General features: G+C 36.3%; 1 protein-coding gene across 3 annotated transcripts in view; it reads left to right on the top strand.

The window, feature by feature from the left end:
- The window catches only part of LOC122145089 (transmembrane protein 132E), a 307,669-nt gene that overhangs the window by 199,778 nt on the left and 85,433 nt on the right, over positions 1-22,458 (top strand). The window contains exon 1 of one of the 3 annotated variants that reach the window (XM_042756935.1): positions 21,538-22,188. The exons of the other annotated variants lie outside the window; for them this stretch is intronic. Within the exon in view, the coding sequence (XP_042612869.1) occupies positions 22,122-22,188 (67 nt within the window). The 5' untranslated portion in view covers positions 21,538-22,121. Of the gene's footprint in view, positions 1-21,537; positions 22,189-22,458 lie in introns of those variants that run through there. 3 annotated transcript variants of the gene reach the window in all.

Below are 22,458 nucleotides of genomic sequence, written 5' to 3'. Positions count from 1 at the left end.
TCAGATTGATTCAGTCATAAATAAAATTTTGACTTTAATAAACAATTTAATTTCGATATTAGCACATTAAGTACATTTTTAGCTCATTTGACAAAATATTTGTTATAGTGTAGTCTCACTGGTATCATCTCTGAACAGAATGTTTATCTACAGCAAAAGGTCTGCTGCGAAGGCTTTATTCATTCTAATTTAGTAATTTAGAGATGATTAATTAAAGCAAAGAAAAAAAAATGCTATGAAAATCACCATGACAACTCTGAAGCAGTCATAAACAGTTTTCCGGCTCAAAAAGACACCTTGACACTCTATTTTTAATGTGACACTTTTACTTTTTGGAAAATTATTCAGTGGCAAGAAAGTCATCCTGATGTTTCAACAGTCAACCCTGACTGAACTGTCTGTCATGATTGGTGGAACGTCACAGTTGAGCAAACAAATTAAAATGCCAAAAAATATAATTTTTAGTTAACTGAGATGCGGCGGGGGGGGGGGACTAATCAGTGTTAACAAAATTGGCACCTGCAGACTTGAATCCTTTCAGCATTAAGCCCTTTGGTTTAAGTGCAAGTGAATGGTATGTTTTTAAAAAGCGGGAGCTCAGTTGCAATGATGCCAGTAGTAAAGTGATGAAAATTCTGTCATTATTTACTCATCTTTATGTTGTTTCAAATCCATTTCAATCACTTTGTGTCATGGAAGAAAGAAAATCAGAATCTTAACCCATTTTTCCAATACATTACAGGTTTATAGTGAGCAGCTGTTGAACTCCAAAAATCATAAAAGGCATACAATAAAACTGATCCCATATGTCTTGTGCACTGTATTTCAAGTCTTATATATTAATATAATATACACAATATTACATCCACCACTTTTTTAAAAATATGGAAGTAAGCTATTCCCTCTCAATGTGCAAGATTTCTGATTCATTGCCCACTATAGTAAAATAACTAAAGGAATAACAAAGTAAAAGAAAAAGATGAAAACTAATTGCTCGACAAACCTGTAAATTAAAATAATATGATAACAAATACCAAGTTGCAATACAGCTAAAATAACTGGAAGTGGGTGACCCTGGAAGCCTTGAACATTTAAGATAAAATTGGCTGCTCCAACTGTTTTGTTAAAGTACTTCTAAAGTTTTTCCTTTTGTGTTCAACTTAAAATGGCAGCATACTGGTTCTTAATGACATGAGGGTGAGTAAATAATGACATAATTGTGTTTTTTTGAGTAGAGGACTCCGTTAAGTTTAGTTTTTAACATTTCCTAGCTGCTCTACCTGAAACAATACATCCAAACTTGTGCCGTGTTTGGCTACATTAAAGGCCTGATTCCCCTGCTAATCTGTATGTAGTATCTTAGGATGAGTCGGGAGGATTGAGAGTAAGCAAAGCAGCTTAATTAGCTGGGATCTGTTTGTGTGGGCCGGAATCTGTCAGTGTTTGTTTGTCTTGTAGGGCTGATACTGACTTAGCAAGAGGCACGACAGAAGAAGTGGACAGCTGTCAGGGGCTTTAATGAGGAAAAAGGCCATATCAAAGTTCAGCTCAGCAGCCTGGCTACAGGGATTTTCATTATTACCACCCAATACGGGCTAAAGGTTGCGAGGCTTTGTGTGTGCGATGCTTATTCCACAGAACCCTCCAGCTCTACAGTCATGGAGTTTAACCATTTTATTCGCTCATGTATAAAGCACAGTTCTCTTTCACATGCCAGTTGAAATGAAGAATCGTGTGTTGACACATTCATACAGCTTGTGAGTATACAACTGTGATCCTCAATGTAATTCCCAGCACTTAATTAGGGTCTGCCAATTTGTAACCTTAATTATTGAGGACAGGTGTTTATTTAATAAGAGCTCATATACAACCACAAATAAACATACTTGAATATGCATAATAAATGTTAATATTGCCTTTATGTGAAAATATTAAAAGAACATTGTTGAGACACTGCAGACAGTTTAGTGACTTTAATTGACTTACAATCTCATATTCACTTGGATGGCAATTTATATATATATATATATATATATATATATAGATATATATATATATATATATATATATATATATATATATATATATATATTATATATTATATTATTATTATTATTATTATTATTATTATTATTATTATTATCAATGGTGAAAATACAAACCCGATTCAAAAAATTTGGGACACTGTACAAATTGTGAATAAAAAAAACAGAATGCAATGATGTGGAAGTTTCAAATTTCAATATTTTATTCAGAATACAACATAGATGACATATGAAATGTTTAAACTGAGAAAATGTATAATTTTAAGGGAAAAATAAGTTGATTTTAAATTTCATGGCATTAACACATCTCAAATAAAGTTGGGACAAGGCCATGTTTACCGCTGTGTGGCATCCCCTCGACAAGTTGCTCAAGTTCAGGAATAGGAGGGGACTGAGGAGACAAGTTGCTCAAGTTCAGGAATAGGAATGTTGTCCCATTCTTGTCTAATACAGGCTTCTAGTTGCTCAACTGTCTTAGGTCTTCTTTGTCGCATCTTCCTCTTTATGATGCGCCAAATGTTTTTATGTGTGAAAGATCTGGACTGCAGACTGGCCATTTCAGTACCCGGATCCTTCTACGCAGCCATGATATTGTAATTGATGCAGTATGTGGTCTGGCATTGTCATGTTGGAAAATGCAAGGTCTTCCCTGAAAGAGACGACGTCTGGATGGGAGCATATGTTGTTCTAGAACTTGGATATACATTTCAGCATTGATGGTGCCTTTCCAGATGTGTAAGCTGCCCATGCCACACGCACTCATTCAACCCCATACCATTAGAGATGCAGGCTTCTGAACTGAGCGCTGATAACAACGTGGGTTGTCCTTGTCCTCTTTAGTCCGGATAGCATGGCGTCCCAGTTTTCCAAAAAGAACTTCAAATTTTTATTTGTCTGACCACAGAACAGTTTTCCACTTTGCCACAGGCCATTTTAAATTAGCCTTGGCCCAGAGAAAAGGCATGCGCTTCTGGATCATGTTTAGATATGGCTTCTTTTTTGACCTATAGAGTTTTAGCCGGCAACGGAGAATGGCACGGTGGATTGTGTTCACCAACAATGTTTTCTGGAAGTATTCCTGAGCCCATGTTGTGATTTCCATTACAGTAGCATTCCTGTATGTGATGCAGTGCAGTCTAAGGGCCCGAAGATCACGGGCATTCAGTATGGTTTCCCGGCCTTGACCCTTACGCACAGAGATTGTTCCAGATTCTCTGAATCTTTGGATGATATTATGCACTGTAGATGATGATAACTTCAAACTCTTTACAATTTTTCTCTGAGAAACTCCTTTCTGATATTGCTCCACTATTTTTCGCTGCAGCATTGGGGGAATTGGTGATCCTCTGCCCATATTGACTTCTGAGAGGCACTGCCGCTCTGAGAGGCTCTTTTTATACCCAATCATGTTGCCAATTGACCTAATAAGTTGCAAATTGGTCCTCCAGCTATTCCTTATATGTACATTTAACTTTTCCGGCCTCTTATTGCTACCTGTCCCAACTTTTTCGGAATGCGTAGCTCTCATGAAATCCAAAATGAGACAATATTTGGCATGACATTTCAAAATGTCTCACTTTCAACATTTGATATTTGTAATTGATATCTATATTCTATTGTGAATAAAATATAAGTTTATGCGATTTTTAAATGATTCCATTCCTTTTTTACTCACAATTTGTTCAGTGTCCCAACTTTTTTGGAATCAAGTTTGTAGTTGTGCTGCTTAATGTTGTTTTAAGGATTCATCTGAAAAAAATGAATTACTTTCTTAAAAATAAATACAATATCTGACCCTAAAGAGTTCTTCACATAGTTGTCACTTCCTAAATGTCACATGCCTTTTTGGTTATCTTTTCATGTATCATGCAAAAGTTACATCTGTGATCGGCTCTTTTTTTGCTACTTACTATAATTTATATGTCATTCAGCATATGTGATAGTTTAGCATTTGTACATCTTATAGGGAACTGAACTATGTTGGTGGAAATCACCTAATATCTAAACCCCTTGAGTGAATTTCCTTTGTATCCAGTCTTGCTTTATCTAATGTTTTCACAGCTTTTGTAAAAGGCTTTAAGGCTGAACTATGACCACAGGACAATCCCAAGTATCTTAATTACCATGCCAAATACCATTTGTTTATATCTAGGCATCACCCATGTCAACCTTCGGTTTCAGAGTTGCACGGAAATCACAGAAGCCTTTGTTTACGCCGTTATTTCATCTTTTTTTTATGTTAATGCAGTGCTATAAATGCCTGTTTTTTTTTTTTTTTCATTAACTTCCGATCCTTAACATCCATGCTTCATCCTGCTCATTAAATCTAATAACCAATTGCAGAGAGATTGCTAAGAAATGCCTGTGCATATGTTTAAATAGCTCTTCAAACAGTCTTCGGAAGTGGCAAGCCTCAACATGTCACCACCCCTTAAAAACTAAAAAAAAAACACAAAACTTTCCCCGAGCCTTTTTGATGCTGTCCTCATGCATAATTGAAGCGGCTTCCCTGTATCATGGGACAACATCAGAAGAGCTTTAGCGTGATTACAGCGAGCAGAGAGTCTTTTGTTCCAAGCCTGTACATGAGGGTGGAGTTGCTAGGACCTCTACACAGATGTTCACACATAAGGGTACTAAATACGGCAGATGCAAACAGATGGACCCAGCTTGCAGCTTACTCAGCACCATTGGTACAAGAGCAGAACATAGCTTAATATTTATACTCAGGGTGTGAGAACATTTTCTGAGTTGACAGTAGAGCTTTTAAGATTATGTGCAGAGGACAATGGCTGCTACTTAGCAGATGCTTTACATCCGAGTGACTTGCACTGTACTAATTGTAGGAGTGTTCCCTTCGGAGCTACTTTGGGTCAAGTGCCTTGTTGGAGAACACAAAGGGGCTGGATTGGGATTTCAGTTAATCTCCAGATGATGAGTCAGCCCGAGTTGAAACTGAACTTGTAACCTTTGAAATAACAAGTCTTTAACCATTATACTACACTGCCATGCAAAGGCAAAATACAGTAACTACGCATTTTGTCAACTTAGTTAGGACTAAAATCAGGAGCCAGATTCACAAAACATTCTTAAGTACATACTTCTGATATTTTCTTCTTATTTTCTAACTTTAAAAAGTTAAGAATATTCTATACCCAAGAACGACAAAGTGCAAATAAATGCTACATATCGCTTAAGATCCATCTTGAGATAGATTTAATAAAATGACTGTTTCAAATACATGGAACATCTTTTAATCAAGTGCTGAACTCCCATCAAGTAGGTTGTGAAGAAAATATTGCACACATATGTTTATTACAAAAATCTGCAGGCTGCGAAAAAAATGACGGTCTTTAACGTGTTTTTCATTTGTTTTCAACAGGTTTTTAAAAGTTTTTTTTTTTTTAACGTCATACAATCAGATTGCCAAAGTCTGACATTTTCTTCTTGAGGAAAAAATAAATGAATAAAGATATTCTTAATAAAATATTTGTGAACTTTCTAAGAATTGTTCAGGAATTGCACTTTGGAACAGTCTTACAAACCTCTTTGAATTTATTAACTTCTTTCTAAAGAAGATGTTCAACAAATTCCTCCAACCTCAGATCTCTGAGACAAGTTTTAGCTCAACAATCAAAGAGAAGATTCAAATATAAAATCGAAATTCAATCTTTCTCCCCTTACATTTTAAATGCTGGCCTAGTTACTGCATTTGCCTTTGTAGGACAGCATAACCGTAAGGATGTGCTGATGTGCATGTGGACATCTTGTTTTTGCACATATCTGTCATATCTGTATTACATATGCAACATTACACACTGCGTGAAAGGTAATTTTCAAAAATCCATGATAGGGACTCTTAAAAGAAAATGGCCATTAAATTAAAATGATATAAATTAGACATAAAATGGAATATAAATTATTTTGTTTATTGTTTCTGAAATATGCATATAATATATGCATAATAATTCTTTCTGAATTTTACTTTAAACTGATGCAGAAATATAGGAGAATTGTGATTATTGTTTGTACTTATTTTTGATGAGTATTTTCCCTAAACTTCACAGCGAGTGCAGCAGGGTCATTTTTTTTTTTTTTTTTTTTTTTTTTTTTGGTTCTCAGGCACTTGTTAAAAGCATTTCCCAGAAAGCTTTAATCCACTAATTATACACAAGGTTCAAGACTTTATTTACCACGTAATTTACCTGCTTTTTTAGTACCATGAGTGCTAAGCTGGATTTAGACAAAGGTTTCAAGACCTTTGTGTGTTTTGGACCAGTGTGGGAGAGTTTTAGTCATATATCATTGGACAAAATAATAAATATAAAAATATTTAATTAATATGTTTAAAATATGAAAATATTGGACACTTGCTGTCCAGACCAGTGAAAATGAAAATGTATTAGCGGAGAAAATAAAAATCCCTGTTGGCCTTGATTGGCCAACTTTTCATGAGACTATGCACAGAGAAACGCTGCATATTGTTATATGATATGTTATATGCATATGTTATGAAACATTCTGCTTTGCTTCAGTCTGCTGAGAGTGTGGCGTTCCTGTCCTGTCTATCTTGCAGTCTCTCACGGGGTGTGGGGGGGGGGTGCTGGGGGGTTTATGCAGCGACAGTTGAAGTGTTTTCTGAGGGTTTAGCTTCCCTGTCTTTTTAGCTATTCTATGAGGGCAGAACCAAGGTAAAGCTGTCACAGGCGGGCCATTAATCTCCCATTCACACCTCTTATCACCATGACAGAGACAGAGATGTGATAGACTGCTCCACAAGCAAGGGAATCCTTTTGACAAAACTGCTAGTGCTGTTTATCCTTGTGCCCGGCTCTTCATCAAAGTGCTTCTTTTCTCGGTTATGACCAGAATGCACAAGCACATAACGGAGCTCAGCCTCTTACATCCCTGTTGGACACAAGGGAATCTATTGTCAGTTTCAGAAGATCTGACTGATAAAAAAAGGTTTTGTGGTGAAAAGAACTTGAAAATGTGTAAATGTTGAAAGGATAGCAGGCAGAGATGGGTAGAAAGGCATTTTCTCCATTACATTGTATTTTGGGACTTTTTTAGCCTTTAACTTTTGAAATTGAAGTGAAAGTGACGTGACATACAGCCACGTATGGTGACCCATACTCAGAATTCGTGCTCTGCATTTAACCCATCCAAAGTGCACACACACACATCAGTGAACACACACACACCGTGAACACACACCCGGAGCAGTGGGCAGCCATTTATGCTGCGGCACCTGGGGAGCAGTTGGGCGTTGGTGCAAAAAAGTAGTGTATGTATGAAATTTGGATCAGTGTTCATTTTTAGGCTTGTTTGTTTTAGCCTGTACACTACCATGCAAAACTTTTAGAGGTCTCTTGTGCTTAACAAAATGCATTTATTTCATCAAAAATATGGTAAAAAGTATTATTATAAATGTATGTATTTATTTATTTTCAGTGCAGCTGAATTTTCAGTAGCCATTACTTCAGTCTTCCTCATAGTGTTCCTCCCTAGTGTTCCTCATAGTTCTGTTGACAGTATGTTAACTATGTTGTTGTTGTTGTTGTTTTTTTGTTGTTGTTGTTTTTTGTTTTTGGAAAAAATCTGTATGCCCCTTGGTAATGCCACAATGTCACTGACCAGATTAACAGGACTAAGTGGGCACTTTTACTCAGATTGCACAACATTCCTCTTACCACTTCAGAACTGGTTTAATTCAGTAAATATTCTATGTTTATTTACCCAGATATTCTTCAGCATATTTGCCCAGTCACACAATCACATCTCACTTGTTATTCATAATGAGGTCACAACTCCAATCAGCAATCTCGAACTGGCACTCAGATCTCGCTGGCTACGAAACATGTTTGGCAATGATCCTGACTGATATGAGACATCAAACAAGCCAGTCGGCTGAGGCAGGACACACATAGTGTCTCATTCAAGCAGTTTTTCTACCATACTGAAAAAATGTTCGCTAACAGAAAACCACTAAATTTTACATTTACATTTTTTTTGCAGTGAGTCATAGTTGTGGTGATGCTAATCACAGTTAAAAATTAAGTACCAAAGATGAATAAAAAAAAAAAATGCCCCCAAACTGAAGATTTAATGTTATAACATAGGTTCTAGCTTCCTCGTGACCCGTCATAGGATAAGCATTTTTGGACAAAGCATGGATCGTTATAGGCCTGTAGTTAAGTAATATCACCTGAGCAAGCTGGTTTTCCTATATACCAGCACAAAGGAAAATGTGATATGATTTTATACAACAATTCAATAAACAAGATGCTAATATTAGATTACTTACATTTTAGTATTGTCTGTTTTTGCTTTAAACCACGTGATATGCACAAATATACTGTAGATGCATATAAATTGACCTGTGTGCAACTGAATGTTTCCATTCTGTTTACACTGAGATTTTCACACACTTCTATTTCAATATCTCAGACACGTCCAGTAACAATCTTCTCCATCATTTTGTATGTTTTTTAAGCCTTTTGTTTTATGGGGACACAGGAAGTGTCCTCATAAACCATATTTACATTGTAGAACCCAAGTCATTATACACATTTGTGTCCTCATAAACCATATATACCAGTACACACACACCATTTTCTCTGGATAGAAACTCTAGCTTTGAAATAAAGAAAAACAGTTTGTGTCATGTTGATTTGATGTAGAAGTTTGCATTTGGAGAACTGGAACTCTGTAGTGTTAACATGATGTAGATAAAGGCAGTCAGATGTTTGGGTGAAACATCAGTTTTTTATGAAAACTGTTGTTTTGAAAAATCACAGGTTCTGTAGAAATGGATCCATCACAAGATGATTTGTAAATCTAGTGTCTCCTGGGACAATATGTGTGATTTATAACTGAGACTTGACATGCATCTTTTTTTCATCTATAAGCCTGGTTTAGTATATCACACCTCTATTGTAGTGTGTTCTTTCATCATGATGTTATTCAAGGTTGTCAAGGGATATTTTAACACCAATTTTGATACAGGTCATCAGAACCCCCCCCCCCCCCCCTTTTTACAGCTCAGGGTTTTTTTTTAATTTTTTTTATTTTAAGCTGTAAGTGACTCTTGCCACAGTTTTAAAGTTTAATATGTTAGCTACACCAAAATTTTCCACACTGTAAAATTTCATACAATTTACATTTTGTAAAATGCTTAAATTAAAAACAGTTATGAATAGTTCTTATGTTACTATCAATGGATTTACATAGCATCTAAGCAATGCAGAAAATTCTAATAATCACTAACTACTAACTTGTTTTTGAAAGTCTTGTTTTTGAGGGGTGGGGGGTTGACTAAATAGAATGGAATGCAGTGAATATTAAATATAACAAGGCATCCTAAAAGTGCAGAACTCATGGCGTGAGATGCTGAAAATCAGCAAGACATGCAGTCTCAAGTCAGATGTCAGTCTGCATGTGCACATAAGCTAACAAATAATTTTGATTGTCTGTATAAGGATGGATATCTCCCTCCGTGTGGTCTAATTCACCCAACTGGTAATTTATCCTCTTCTTTTTCTTCATCATCTTGACAAGGAAAAAATGGATCTGCCTGTCAGAAGGAGAGTTCTAAGAACTGTATGGTTAGCTGTGCAGTAACCTCGAGACCACACTTGAAAAGATTGTCACATACAGATCCACAGGATACTAATTAGTGTCATATACTTCATATCATAATAAAACCAGGACATACAACCTGTCCAAAATAGGGACAAAGTTTGAAAGGGTTAATTCGAACAAAAATAGTATGTTAACCTCCACCAAATGTTTTAAACCCGTTAAGGCCCTGAGCCAGTCCACAGCTGATTTAGGAGCACTTGTGACCAGCCGCATTAAAATTGAACCTGGCATACCACTTTTAGTGTGTGATTGTAGTGGGACAAGGCTAAGATGGGGTAGTTACACCACCCTGTGGTTCAGTTTTACTCAGATAAAAAAATCAATGATTACCTAAAAGTTTAGTCTTTTTTGCGGTTAAGTTTAAGTAGTATAGGAGACAAAAAAAAAAAAAACCTTTCAACCCAAATTTTTGAGAACCAAATTAAATAGCTGCAGGTATAAAAAAAAAAAATATATATATATATATATATATATATATACTTTTTAATTCTAAAACTTTGCACATCTAGACTTTGCCCACTCTTCTTTCCAGAACTGCTCAAGTTCAGTTTAATTCGATGGGGACCATTTGTGCACTGCAGTCTTCAAGTCATTCCACAGATTTTCAGTGGGGTTTAAGTCTGGGCTCTGACTTGGCCATGCAAGGACATTCATCTTTTTCTCCTTCAACCACTGTGTGCTCAGTTTTGCTGTGTTTTGGGTAATTGTCATGCTGAAAGGTAAACCTTTTTCCCATTGACAACTTTCTGGCAGAGGGAAGCAGATTTTCCTCAGGAATTTGACTGTATTTTGTCACATCCATTCTTCCTTCTATCCTGACAAGTGCTCCAGTCCTTGCTGCAGAGAAACACCCCCATAAAAGGATATTACCAACTCCATGCTTTACTGGAGGAATGCTGTTATTTGGATGGTGAGCTGTAGGCCTGCTGGATTTCTGCCAGACATATCATTTGTTGTTGAGGCCAAATAATTTAATTTTATTTGAATCTGCCTCAGAATCTTCAAGGTTTGTTTTGGCAAACCTCAGTCATGACTGCATGTTGCTTTTTTCTTGCGACCTTGCCATACAAGCCACATTTGTGGGGAATTTGTAATATTGTTGTCACATGCACACAATGACCACTCTTTGTCATAAATTCCTGCAACTGCTTCAGAGTTGCTGTAGGCCTCTTTGTAGCCTCTCTTTTTCCTCCTGGCTCTCGCATCCAGTTTGGAGTGAAGTCCTGTTCCAGAGAGGGTCTGTGTTGTACCAAATACCTTCCACTTCTTAATAATAGACTTCACTGTGCTTCTAGGCATTGAGGAAGCCTTTCACACTTTTTTATCCATCTTCTGACTTGTGCCCGTCCACAAATTTATCCCGGAGATCTTCTGACAGTGCCTTGCCACCCATAGTTGATTGTTTGCTTCAGCTGCACTACCATTGACTGAAATGCTTTAGGAAAGCTCTTTTCATTCTAAGCTCATCAAAATGACCACAGCTGATCACAATTGAATGTCAAATGGCTTTGTGTGCCTTTGAGAATGTGATTAGCTACAACTGATTGAGTTTCAAGTCATTTTTAGGAGGGGGGTGATCCTTTTTCAAACGTATTTTGGTCTTTTTTTTTTTTTTTTTTTGTTTTTTTTTTTTTTTTTTTGATGTTAAATGGATACTTCATCTAAAAATGCAACCCTACCCTCATGTAATTCCAAACCTCAATCACTTTCTTTTCTTATGTAGAACAAGAAAGAAGATATTTTGAAGAATATTTTTTTTCAAATAGTTTTGGTGCCCATTGACATCCATTGTATAGAGAGAAAAAGACTACTATGAAAATACTGCTTCCATTATAAATTCAAAACAGTCAGACTGTACTCTGATGTTCAGTGTTATTTACAGCACTATTACTCTGTTTATTTATGACATTTTGTCTCATCTGCAGAATGATCTGATGTTTATGACAGACCACATCTTGTGAAATTCCTTTGATGGGATTGTTTCAGACAGCATCTCTCAATTCTCAGGCGGTTCTTGACCTTTCCAGTATGTCAGGCATGCAAATGTTTTATGATAATGAGGACAAGTTGTTAATGCAGTATCTACATATTTATATCTATGTCTAAGTCAGTTAAAATGCTCAGAGAAGGACGACAATTGAGAAAATTATCATGTAACACAATTATAATTAACCACAACAAACATTAAAAGTGGACATCGGTGAAAAAAATGTGTATGTGGATAAATTGGAGATTGCATTTTATATTATATTATATTAAGAAAAATAACTCCTATTCACAGACTCAAAATAATGTAGTACCTATGCAGTGCATCTACCAATTTATGTAAAAACTGGAAAACAAATACACTATTTATTTATTTATTTATTTTACCTTTGTTATCACACCACCAGGGACAGAGTTTGAGAAGACAGCTGTAGGCTAAAGTACATAAATTAGATCAAGCAAAACTTGCTGGTGGTGTACCACAACCTAACCGCATATGGACACTAGACTTTACAACTTGTATAAATGCATAGATAGGCCAAAATGCAATGGACTGCAAAGCGGCAGTACAAACGACTTCTCTACTGTGGCCTATTATGGAGCAAAAGCCCAACATAGCATAAAACACCCACTTTGTAAAGGCACTTGTGGTATGGTGATCCTGAACGTCCTGTATTCCCAAGCCTCTGCTTGATTTAAAAAACAAATTGCTGTTTCAGCTTTTCCCCCCTCTCAGCCTATTTCTCCAGTCTCTAGGTGGTTTTAATATCTCCCCCGAAGGATTGTTTTGAATGAAGGCTAACCTTGGTGCTGGCTCTGAGGAAGGTTCCCAGGGCAGTCCATTAGCGTCTTGTGAATGGTGTTAACCCAATACAGCCAAGCTAAGCAATCAAATGGCTCTAGAGAGGTCCTGGTAGTTCTTCTACCTCTTACACATTAATAAAAAGTTGCCTTCACTTCAAGGAGCTTTTAAAAAAGTTGCTCTCTATTGTTCCGCTTTTTCAATCAATAAATCATACGCTCGACTTGTGAGAGTTTCTTGAATATTTAATAGTAATGCCTTGTTTTCTTTTATCTGCCAGCTCTCGCAAGAGAGATCAAGAAATCATTGCTAACCATTGACTCTGCATTTTTTCCCTTTATCGGTTTGTTCTGAAGCACGACAAGTCTGAGTTGAAAGCATTGTGCAACTGGTTGAATATGTTCTGAACTAATAGCATGGCCTCATTTTCAATGCTTTCATGAAATTGGAAGCATTCTCTTTGAAAATGACTTTAGTGATATCACGTCTTATCACAGAAGTAGTATGATACTGTATGTTTGTTTCAGAGATGTAACTGAGATGGAACCAAAACAGAGCTGCATGTGAATATATTGTCTTAAGTATTTAGTAATTTGAAAAAGGATATTTTTGAGGATGAACTACCATTCAAAAGTCTGGGGTCAGTATGATCTTTCTTTCTTTCTTTCTTTCTTTCTTTCTTTCTTTTAAAGGAATTAAAAATTTAATTTAAACACTTACACTAGAGCAAAAAATACATTTTTTTTTACTGTCAATTTTTTTTTTTTTTTTTATAAATGCTGTTTTTTTTTTAACCTTAATAATAAAAAAAAAAAGTGAGTAAGGGGTGCTGAAAATTCAACTAACAGAAAAAAAAAACATTTTGAAATATATTAAAATTAAAATTTTCTATATATTTTGAATCACAACATTTATAAAATGAATTGACAACACTTTACTAATCAAGTACATAATTTAATTAAATTAATTCTTAATAAAATTTAATTTAGTCTTCTGAATATTTTCTTTTAAAAATAAAATTTTTGTGGCAGTCAACCAGAACACATTGATTCTGAACTCATATTGAAGTCTTACATCACAAATGTTTCTAATCTGCAGTGTAACTTTAATTCTTTTTTTTTTTAGTTTTAAAGTTTAAATCTTGCTCTGATTTTTATTGAAACTGGACATGGAAAACAGTAAAACGGAAGTAGCAATTCATCATGGCTACACCTTTTATTTGTTTAGCAAAAAGATACACTATATATCGCACACCATCACTGTCAAGTCTAACCAATTGAAAGTCTGAATCTGTCAAAATGCACTCAGAATGGACTGTGTGAGTTTTGGTTTGCTGAGTAAGTAAAACTGTCACATATGGAGGTCAGTGATAATGGTCTAAATGTGCGGCCACTGAAGCTGAGGTGTGAGTTCTCAGGCGTTGTGATATCGATGGCCCCTGTCAAACTCAAGGCTGCATCTACAGCTCTGTTCTCTCTGGGGAAGTGTCAGCAGGTAACAATCTATTGACATGACCTCTTTAGCTCCAGGGTATAGATATCCCATCAATACTGATGTCTATCATCTGATTGTGCTGTGTCGAAAAATAGTAAACACCAGTTGAACATTCTTAATGAACTGCACTGATGTGATGGACTGCGCTCGTCCTCATAAACCACGCTTCATTAGAGCCTTTTTATGGGAATATTCAGTGCAACCTGAATCATATTATCATTAAAAAAGCAATAACAATATTTATGTGTAAGTTCACTGTGTTCTACAACGTATACAGTTTCATTAAGTCACTGCATACTAATGTATTTAAAGCATATAATGAATACTGTCATTTAAAGAGACATTTCTCATTTCCTTTGCTCTTTATCATGTTCACAGTGTTTTGCTCACCCACAATATATCACATCTGTTCAAAATGCAACAGCTTGGCGGGGGTGTTAGAATTCATTTCACGTGTGTGTGTGTATCAGATGTTAATTTATCCAAGGTTGAAAATGTACTAACAGTTCAACTAACAGTAATGCAGTTACTTTCAAGCATAAAAAATGATGCAGAAGCATCATAAGTATATAAAATTGGTTAATTTGGTTCATGCGTTATATATAGTCTTCTGCAATAATTTTGGTGTGAAGAGCAAACCAAAATGGAAGCAATTTATTCACTTTGATCTTAATATTAAAATCATAAATATGTGTACGTATATGCCACAAATGTCTTAAAACAGTCAAGATGTCATCACTTACAGTAAAAATCAATGAGTCTTCCAAGATGCCACAACATTGCTCAGCCTCTGGTTGTAAAAACTCCTGAGATTTAAATTCCCAAAGAAATGGGATATACCTTTTACAGTTAAGAATGGTTTGTGTTTTTATATGCATTTACTCCGTATTAAAGGTGGTAACTTTTTGATGTTATGCTAGCTCATGCCTACATCTTGTTGTATTGTGTTAGTTTAGCAAAATCATCTGCTGAAGTGTATTGCAGATATAGATATTCATACATGAGTATAACTATGGTTGTAAACTCACAGTCAACTTGGATGTTCACAGACTGGTTTTGACTGTTGCAATATGGCAGACAGCTTACGTTTAGTGGCCTATAGAAATAGTCATTTATGATGCATCTACGTATACACATATCTTATGATGAAAACAATCTCTTTGGTCTGCCAGCACGTTCAGTGCATACTTTGAAATGTCAAAAATCGTGTGAGAAGATTTCTAATGAGTGATTAATAAAGTGATCCTAAAAAGATGCATATTTCTTAGGTCTATGTAAGTATGATGCTTACATATTCATTGAACTTTTCCATTGTGTCTGCGGGCACACTGAAATTTAGAGGCACTTTGGTGACAGTCATGCATGAAAGACTTTGATGACAGCTTGAGTGGCGCAGTTGATGCACAAGACATGTCACTTCAATTTCCAGAGTATCTTTGTGTATGTCACACCGATGTTCAAATTCATTGGTTAATCAGTAATGATTTGAATGAACTTGTCACATGAGCGTGTAGTTATTTTGCTTTGAGAGAAGACAATGAAAATGGTCTTGTGCAGTAAAATGTCTGTATTTTATAACACAAGCAGTAACAGTGCCTGTGATATTATGTCACTTAGTCTGGCTCTGTTTTAGCTGTGACCTATAATACTACATTAAACTTTAATGTTCGTATTTGCCATAAATCACTATTACATTTGAATAAGTACAATCGAAGCTTATCAAGAGCAGTGTCCCCCGCGGATTACAACAGCTGACAGGCCAAGATCACAATCTTTCTCAAATTCATCAGCAATATTCAAGGCTTAAGGTTTTATGGTTTATTGTATTTATTACTTGTCGATAATCAGTTTGTCAGGAATGGGCAGGGTGTTCATCTCTAAATCCTTGCCAGCTTAATGAAGTCATTCCAATAAAAGACCACGACTAGCATTTCTTGAATAAAAACTTCTGAAATGGTGCTCTTGGTGCAGACGTTAATGAAAAGTGTTCTTGCTGGGTCTTAATCTGTTTAATCTGTTGCGATCGATAGTCTCACAGATAACATCTGGAGATATTGCAGGATTTTCACTTCTGGCTTTACTTGTTCCTTGTAAATAATGTACCAAAACTTGTTATTTGTTATGGTAACTCGGTAGGGGTTTTAGGGGCCTTTACTATGGGAACAGAAGATGGTGAGAACCAAGGTGTGCGAGACACATCTGTTTCATTTATTTATTTTTTAATTCACTATTACATTTGAAGTGCAGTCATAGCTTATAAGAGCAGTGTCCTCCATGGATCACAACAGCTGACAGGCCAAGATCACAATCTTTCTCAAATTCATCAGCAATATTCAAGGCTTAAGGTTTTATGGTTTATTGTATTTACTACTTGTCGATAAGCAGTTTGTCAGGAATGGGCAGGGTGTTCATCTCTAAATCCTTGCCAGCTCAATGAAGTCATTTCAGTTAAAGACCACGACTAGCATTTCTTGAATAAAAACTGTTCTGAAATGGTGCTTTCGGTGCAGACGTAAATGAAAAGTGCCCTGTGAATTGCAACAGCTGATGGGCTAAGATTACAAATTTTACAAATTCATCAGCTGTATTTAGGCTTAAGGTTTTGTGGTTTATTGTATTATTGTATTAATCGTTCCTCATGAGTACTGTACCAAAAAGAGTATTATTTTTGGTACAGTAGTTTATTGTATTATTGTACCCTCAAGCTGGTTGTTATGGTGACTTGGTAGGGAATTTTAGGGTTCTTTACCATAGGAACATAAGAAGTTGAGAGCCAAGTTATGAGAGACACGTCTATTTTTTGGCTCTGTTTTGTGTTGAGTGAATTTTAATGACGTTTTCATGAATATAAGCTGTCCATCATGCTTTTCCTATATGATGTACCAGTCATGTCTAATAAAAAAAATATATATATATGATGACAATGCTTCAGGCATTTTACAGTTCATGTAAAGTGTACATAAATGGGTCATTGGCATATCCCAAATTTTTTTGCATGTGTAAATTTTGTAGAACTTTTTGTGTGGTTATGTGGGCAATGATACTGTGCAGGCCAGTTGCGTACATACACTTTATTAAACAATTTCTATCATTTTCTACAGAGAATTAAAGGGATACTCCACCCCAAAATTAAAATTTTGTCATTAATCACTTACCCCCATGTCGTTCCAAACCCATAAAAGCTACATGCGTCTTCAGAACACAATTTATGATATTTTGGGTGAAAATCGGGAGGCTTGTGACTGTCCCATAGACTGCCAAGTAAATTACACTGTCAAAGTCCAGAAAAGTATTAAAGACATCGTCAGAATACTCCATCTGCCATCAGTGGTTCAACTGTAACGTTATGAAGTGAGGAGAATACTTTTTGTATGCGAAGAAAACAAAAATAACGACTTTCCTCTGTATCTCTCCGCATCACCATAGCACCATTTTGGAGAACATCCGCTGAAGGCAAGCAGCTTACGCTCTTCTGTGTCAGCCACAACACAAGAATACATTTTCTATGTGTATTTACACTTTGATTTGAATGACAACAGTGCATCTGTGCACCGCAGCTGACACAGAAGAGCGTAAGCTGCTTGCGTTCAGCGGATGTCCTCCAAAATGGCGCTACGGTGATACGATGAGACACAGAGGAGACAATCTGTTGAATAAAGTCGTTATTTTTGTTTCCTTCACATACAAAAAGTATTCTCGTTGCTTCATAATGTTACGGTTGAACCACTGATGGCAGATAGATTATTCTGATGATGTCTTTCATACTTTTCTGGACCTTGACAGTGTAATTTACTTGGCAGTTAATGGGACAGTCACAAGCCCCCCGGTTTTCATCCAAAATATTTAAAATTGTTTTCCAAAGAACAACTAAGGTTTTACGGGTTTTGAATGACATGAGGGTAAAGTGATTAATGAAAAAAAAAGTATCCATTTAAAAGGAGAAATCCACCTCTTTAAAACAATAGTAATCAAATCTTCATAAAGACCAATGAATACCCCTTTAAAATATATTAAAACATATCCAACATATTTAACATATTTATGCTACAGACTGTAAGGTTTATCAATACTAAGTCAATACACTCATTAAAATTCCCAGTGGAATGGGTCTCTCATATTGTGATTTTTTTTTTCCCAACTCATTAAACAGTCTTCTAAAGTATAATTAATGCATTTAGCAAAAATACTTGTGTGTGTGTCTGTGTGTGTATTTGTGGGCAGGTAGGAATATACTTGTTTATGTCAGGCATCTTATTTCATATACTCTGATCCATGAGGTACACAAGTCAGTCAAATCACACTGTAATGCTAAATAATAATATTTTATATGTTATTTATTGAATCAGTTTATAAGATTATAGAATAATATAGTTAGTTAATAGATAACATTAATATCTTTCTTTTTATCCACTTCTGAGCCATGTTGAGCCATGTTGTACAGGTTCAAATGCTGAAACTGACATTCTAGCATTTTCACAGCTTCTGGTAACAAGGATATTTTTTTCTCTACTGCGTATAGAATCGTAATTTTGCTTAGTTGCTATAATTAGCCACTTAAATATTTCATAATCTGAATGTGTGGCAATGCACCTCACCATCCAAATTCACTGGATTCTGATTTATATCCTGTCAAATACTTAATGACAAATCTCCTCATTCCCTTTCATTTAATTCTGCCATGAATGACTTTGCAGCAAAGCAGTGGCATCATATTAGCAATCAGCTCCCTGCTCAGTATCTCAAATTTTCTGTCATTAAGTCAGTTTTCATCCACTCATCGCAAAAGGCACTTGTAGGACAGACAAGGGCAAGTGGCGCAAAGAGGAGCAAATATATTAGGCCTCATGGTACTGAATGCTGAAATAATGGCAAAAAATGGTCAAGAGTTTAGAGTCGGAATATCTGAAAGCCCATTTCCCTCTAAACATTTCCTTTCAGCACCTTCTCTTCAGTGAAAACAGAAACCATGGTGCTGTAATAAAGATAACTATTTGTGATACAACAAGGCCTGACGTGATGCTAACGGTCAGAGCGCCTGTTTCTTATGTAAATCACTTCATTTGCAACTGCTGCTTGTCATGCTAACTCAAGCCAGAGTTCATTCACTAGCCTCTGAATCACTTCGACTGACAGACTCATTAGCATAGCCATGGATCAAAAGGTTTGGTTTGGTGTACGAGTTCCTGGGGTTATAAATTCCTGCTGAATGTATTTTTGGTGAATTAATAGACTCTTTATTTGGCCTAACTGATGAATGCTGATCAACTCATGAGGTACAGTAAGGTGATATGAAAAATAGCTAACATTAAACCCCTTAGTAAAACTGTAAAGGGCTGCACTCTTAGTCGAAACAACAATGAAGATCATGATTACGGCTGCTGTGATTAACTAAATGTGAAACTGCCGATTACAGCATTCCATTTAGGTCTACCTTAAATAAGGTTCCATCAAAATATTCAATTTACTATATTTTTTTTGCTTCGGTTGAGTTTTGTAACTGCAGAGGTGTCTGTTGTGTGCGTGAATGCAAATAAGAGGTGTTTAAATTACTCTTTACATATTGACATATACGTTTTACATTTCACTGATTTATATCGACTGCATTTTATATCAACATAGTTCTCAGCTATTTTAGAATATGATACTCAGTCAGTACAGAGTTGCTCCAAACAAAAGAAGTATATCATTGTAAATTTTATTCAAGAAAATACGTTGATTACAGTATTAAAGTAAATAATCAACAGTTGGTTATTTTTAACAAAATTATGCAGCTCTTTATTTTCTGTTTTTCCTCTATTTATGTTACTTTATGAAATGAAATCTTACTTCAGTTTAACAGGTGTGACTTTCTCAATCACGGAATTATTTAAAGTTCTGTTTTTGCTATTTGAATGATGCATTCTCCGTGTCTGTCATATGGTGGTTTACCTTTCAAATTGCATCATTCCAATCTTTGATCACATGTCACATCTTGTATTCTCTCTGCCTCTTCTTCATTCAGTTTCCTCTCTGCACATTTCCTTTGGGTACACTTGAATGCAATAATTCAAATGGAACAATTCCACTAGCACTTCTTGTGTCTCTTTATAAAGATGTTTCTGAGGTACAGCTCATTAATTAACATGCTACCCTGTTCAATTTGTTCAGTAATTCAAACCGGGAAATAATACACAATGCCATTTAAGCATTTTCTAACTATAACAGACTCCAAAACAAATGACAGCATCACGATTGCAGTCGTAAGATACACACACTTTCATAATGTGTGTGTCTTTGTGTGTGGTGTATGTGCGTGGGGGACTTCTTTTATAATGCTTTTTCCTAAGAAAAAGCCTCATGGATTATTTCCTAGAGCAATTGCCCCACTAGACAGATTATTTCAAAGGAAATTTGAATGCTTGTGGGGAATTTCTTATTTTCCTTCTAGCATTTTACATTGCCCATGTGGCAAAAAAAAAGTGTGGGATTACAGAGAAAATTTACAGTAACGGCGAGTTAAATTAAACAGTGAAACTTCAACATTTCAAAGGCGTATTACACATGACGATTCCATTATCTCTCATAAGGCTGAGGCTAAAAAGCTGCAGAAAGCCCCCAGGATTGTATTGAGCCACAGTCATTGAATAACAGATGTGTATCCTGTTACTGAGTTCAGCAACAGCAGCCGCCACTCCACTATACCCAGAGGTCTATTAGTGGGGCTGGGAGAAAGGATCGGGGTGGACTTTTGGTGTCATGTTGTAGTCCCATATATGCCTTCTTTTTGACACAGTGCAGAGCCTATGCAGTGATGGGCATGATGTATTTGAATCTGTGACCTTTCTAGTGTTTATCCCTGGAGGCACTGCAAGCACATAATCCGATGATGCTATTGAAATACATACATTAGACTGCCTGTATCTGGAAAAGTAGCTGAAAGGAGCTCTTTGGTGTTTAATGTGTTTGTAATAGATTGGCTTTCAGGGGCATTAGCTCATCCCTTTAAAAGGTATTCATATCTGTGTCCACAGGCCACAGCCACACCAAAAGGTGTCCAAATCTCTGAGCATGAGTGAAACCCAATCTATGGGCTTTTATAATCTGAACCTTGAATGAGCACGATGATAAACGTCAGAAATGTAATGGAGTGGAAGGAACCTGTCTTGAAAGAAGAGTCTCAAAGATGTAATTTGCTTCACAGAAAGCGGCACTCAATATGTCACATTATTGCTGAGGAATGCACTGGTCAGAAATTTTGTGAATGATATTTTGCTGCTCTTTGTGTGGACTTTTCATTTGTTGTAGTAGTAGTAGTGTATATTGGCACAGAGCATTGTCCCATATTTGATAGTATATTTCCTTCTCTGAGCTCTCGAGGAATCTTTGGGCAACTGGAAGGGTAGTCGACCCACCACCTTTAACCCACATCCCCCATCTCCATTCAAGATGCCGTTGGATGAGGAAAGGAAGAAAGCTAATTCATCAGTGATCTTCCTACTAATCCCCCTCTTTGCCTGAAGGCGCTAAAGCTATGCATCCCTCCCCCAAACCCAGCCCCCCTAACAAATACACTCTCCCTCACACAGACACATTCAGAGTCTGCCTCAACACGTCCAGTGGGAGAAGATGAATGTAATAGGGTAGTTTGTAGTCTGCCACGGTGGTGTCCTGGGAGGAGTGCTTTTGCACTGGCTGTGAATGAGAGCTAAAGAGTTTATTACAGTTTGGGGTTAGGTGAGGTGTGGTGAAACAGGGCGGTGTCTAGGCTTTGTCTCGGGCTGTAAGAGGAGAACGGGATCTGCTGGGAGGAGTCACACTCAAACAGGAACTGCAGAGAATAGATGGAGTAAGCGAATGTTAGTGTGGAATCACTCCGATCATGCTGCAGGGCAGGAGGTGCTTTCGGAGCCTCCCAACAGCCACAAGTGATCAGTCTCCCTCAGATCTTTGGGCAGGTTCTGGATACAGTTGGATTACTACTAGGGGATACTACTCATGTGCTTTCAAGTTTGGAGACTTTGAGCAGGTTTTCAAAGCTTGAACTGAACTTGATCTGCAGCTATCAAATTTTTCTACAGTTCGGCTTCAGCTGCATTGAAACTCTTTTTGTGTACCTGTGAAGTGATTCAAGTTGTGAAGTACCCCGTTTAAATGCAAAGAATTTGTGGAATATGGGACATTTTGTTGTTCAGGATTTGCCATGGATTCTCTGTTCACTTCGACTTGTCATTATGATAAGTATGTTTTTTTGTTACAAAGATTTTTTGAGGGCAAATTCTGTAATAGAATACATATCAAAAGAATATACCCTCAAAAAAAAAAAAAAAAAAAAAGGCAGTCCCTTTTCTTACTGTAATTCCACCATACAAGTGGGTTTTTTCTATAGCTTTGAAAGATTTATACTACTATTTTAATTTTAGTCACAGTGCTATAAATATTACAGTTACTCTCCAAGTGTCTCCATTTCTCTCCAGTACAGGGAGATTATGATCGGCATATTGAAGTTTC

Source organism: Cyprinus carpio, chromosome A5, assembly GCF_018340385.1.
Source record: "Cyprinus carpio isolate SPL01 chromosome A5, ASM1834038v1, whole genome shotgun sequence".
Classification (NCBI taxonomy): domain Eukaryota; kingdom Metazoa; phylum Chordata; class Actinopteri; order Cypriniformes; family Cyprinidae; genus Cyprinus; species Cyprinus carpio.
This window is presented reverse-complemented; position numbering and strand designations above follow the sequence as displayed.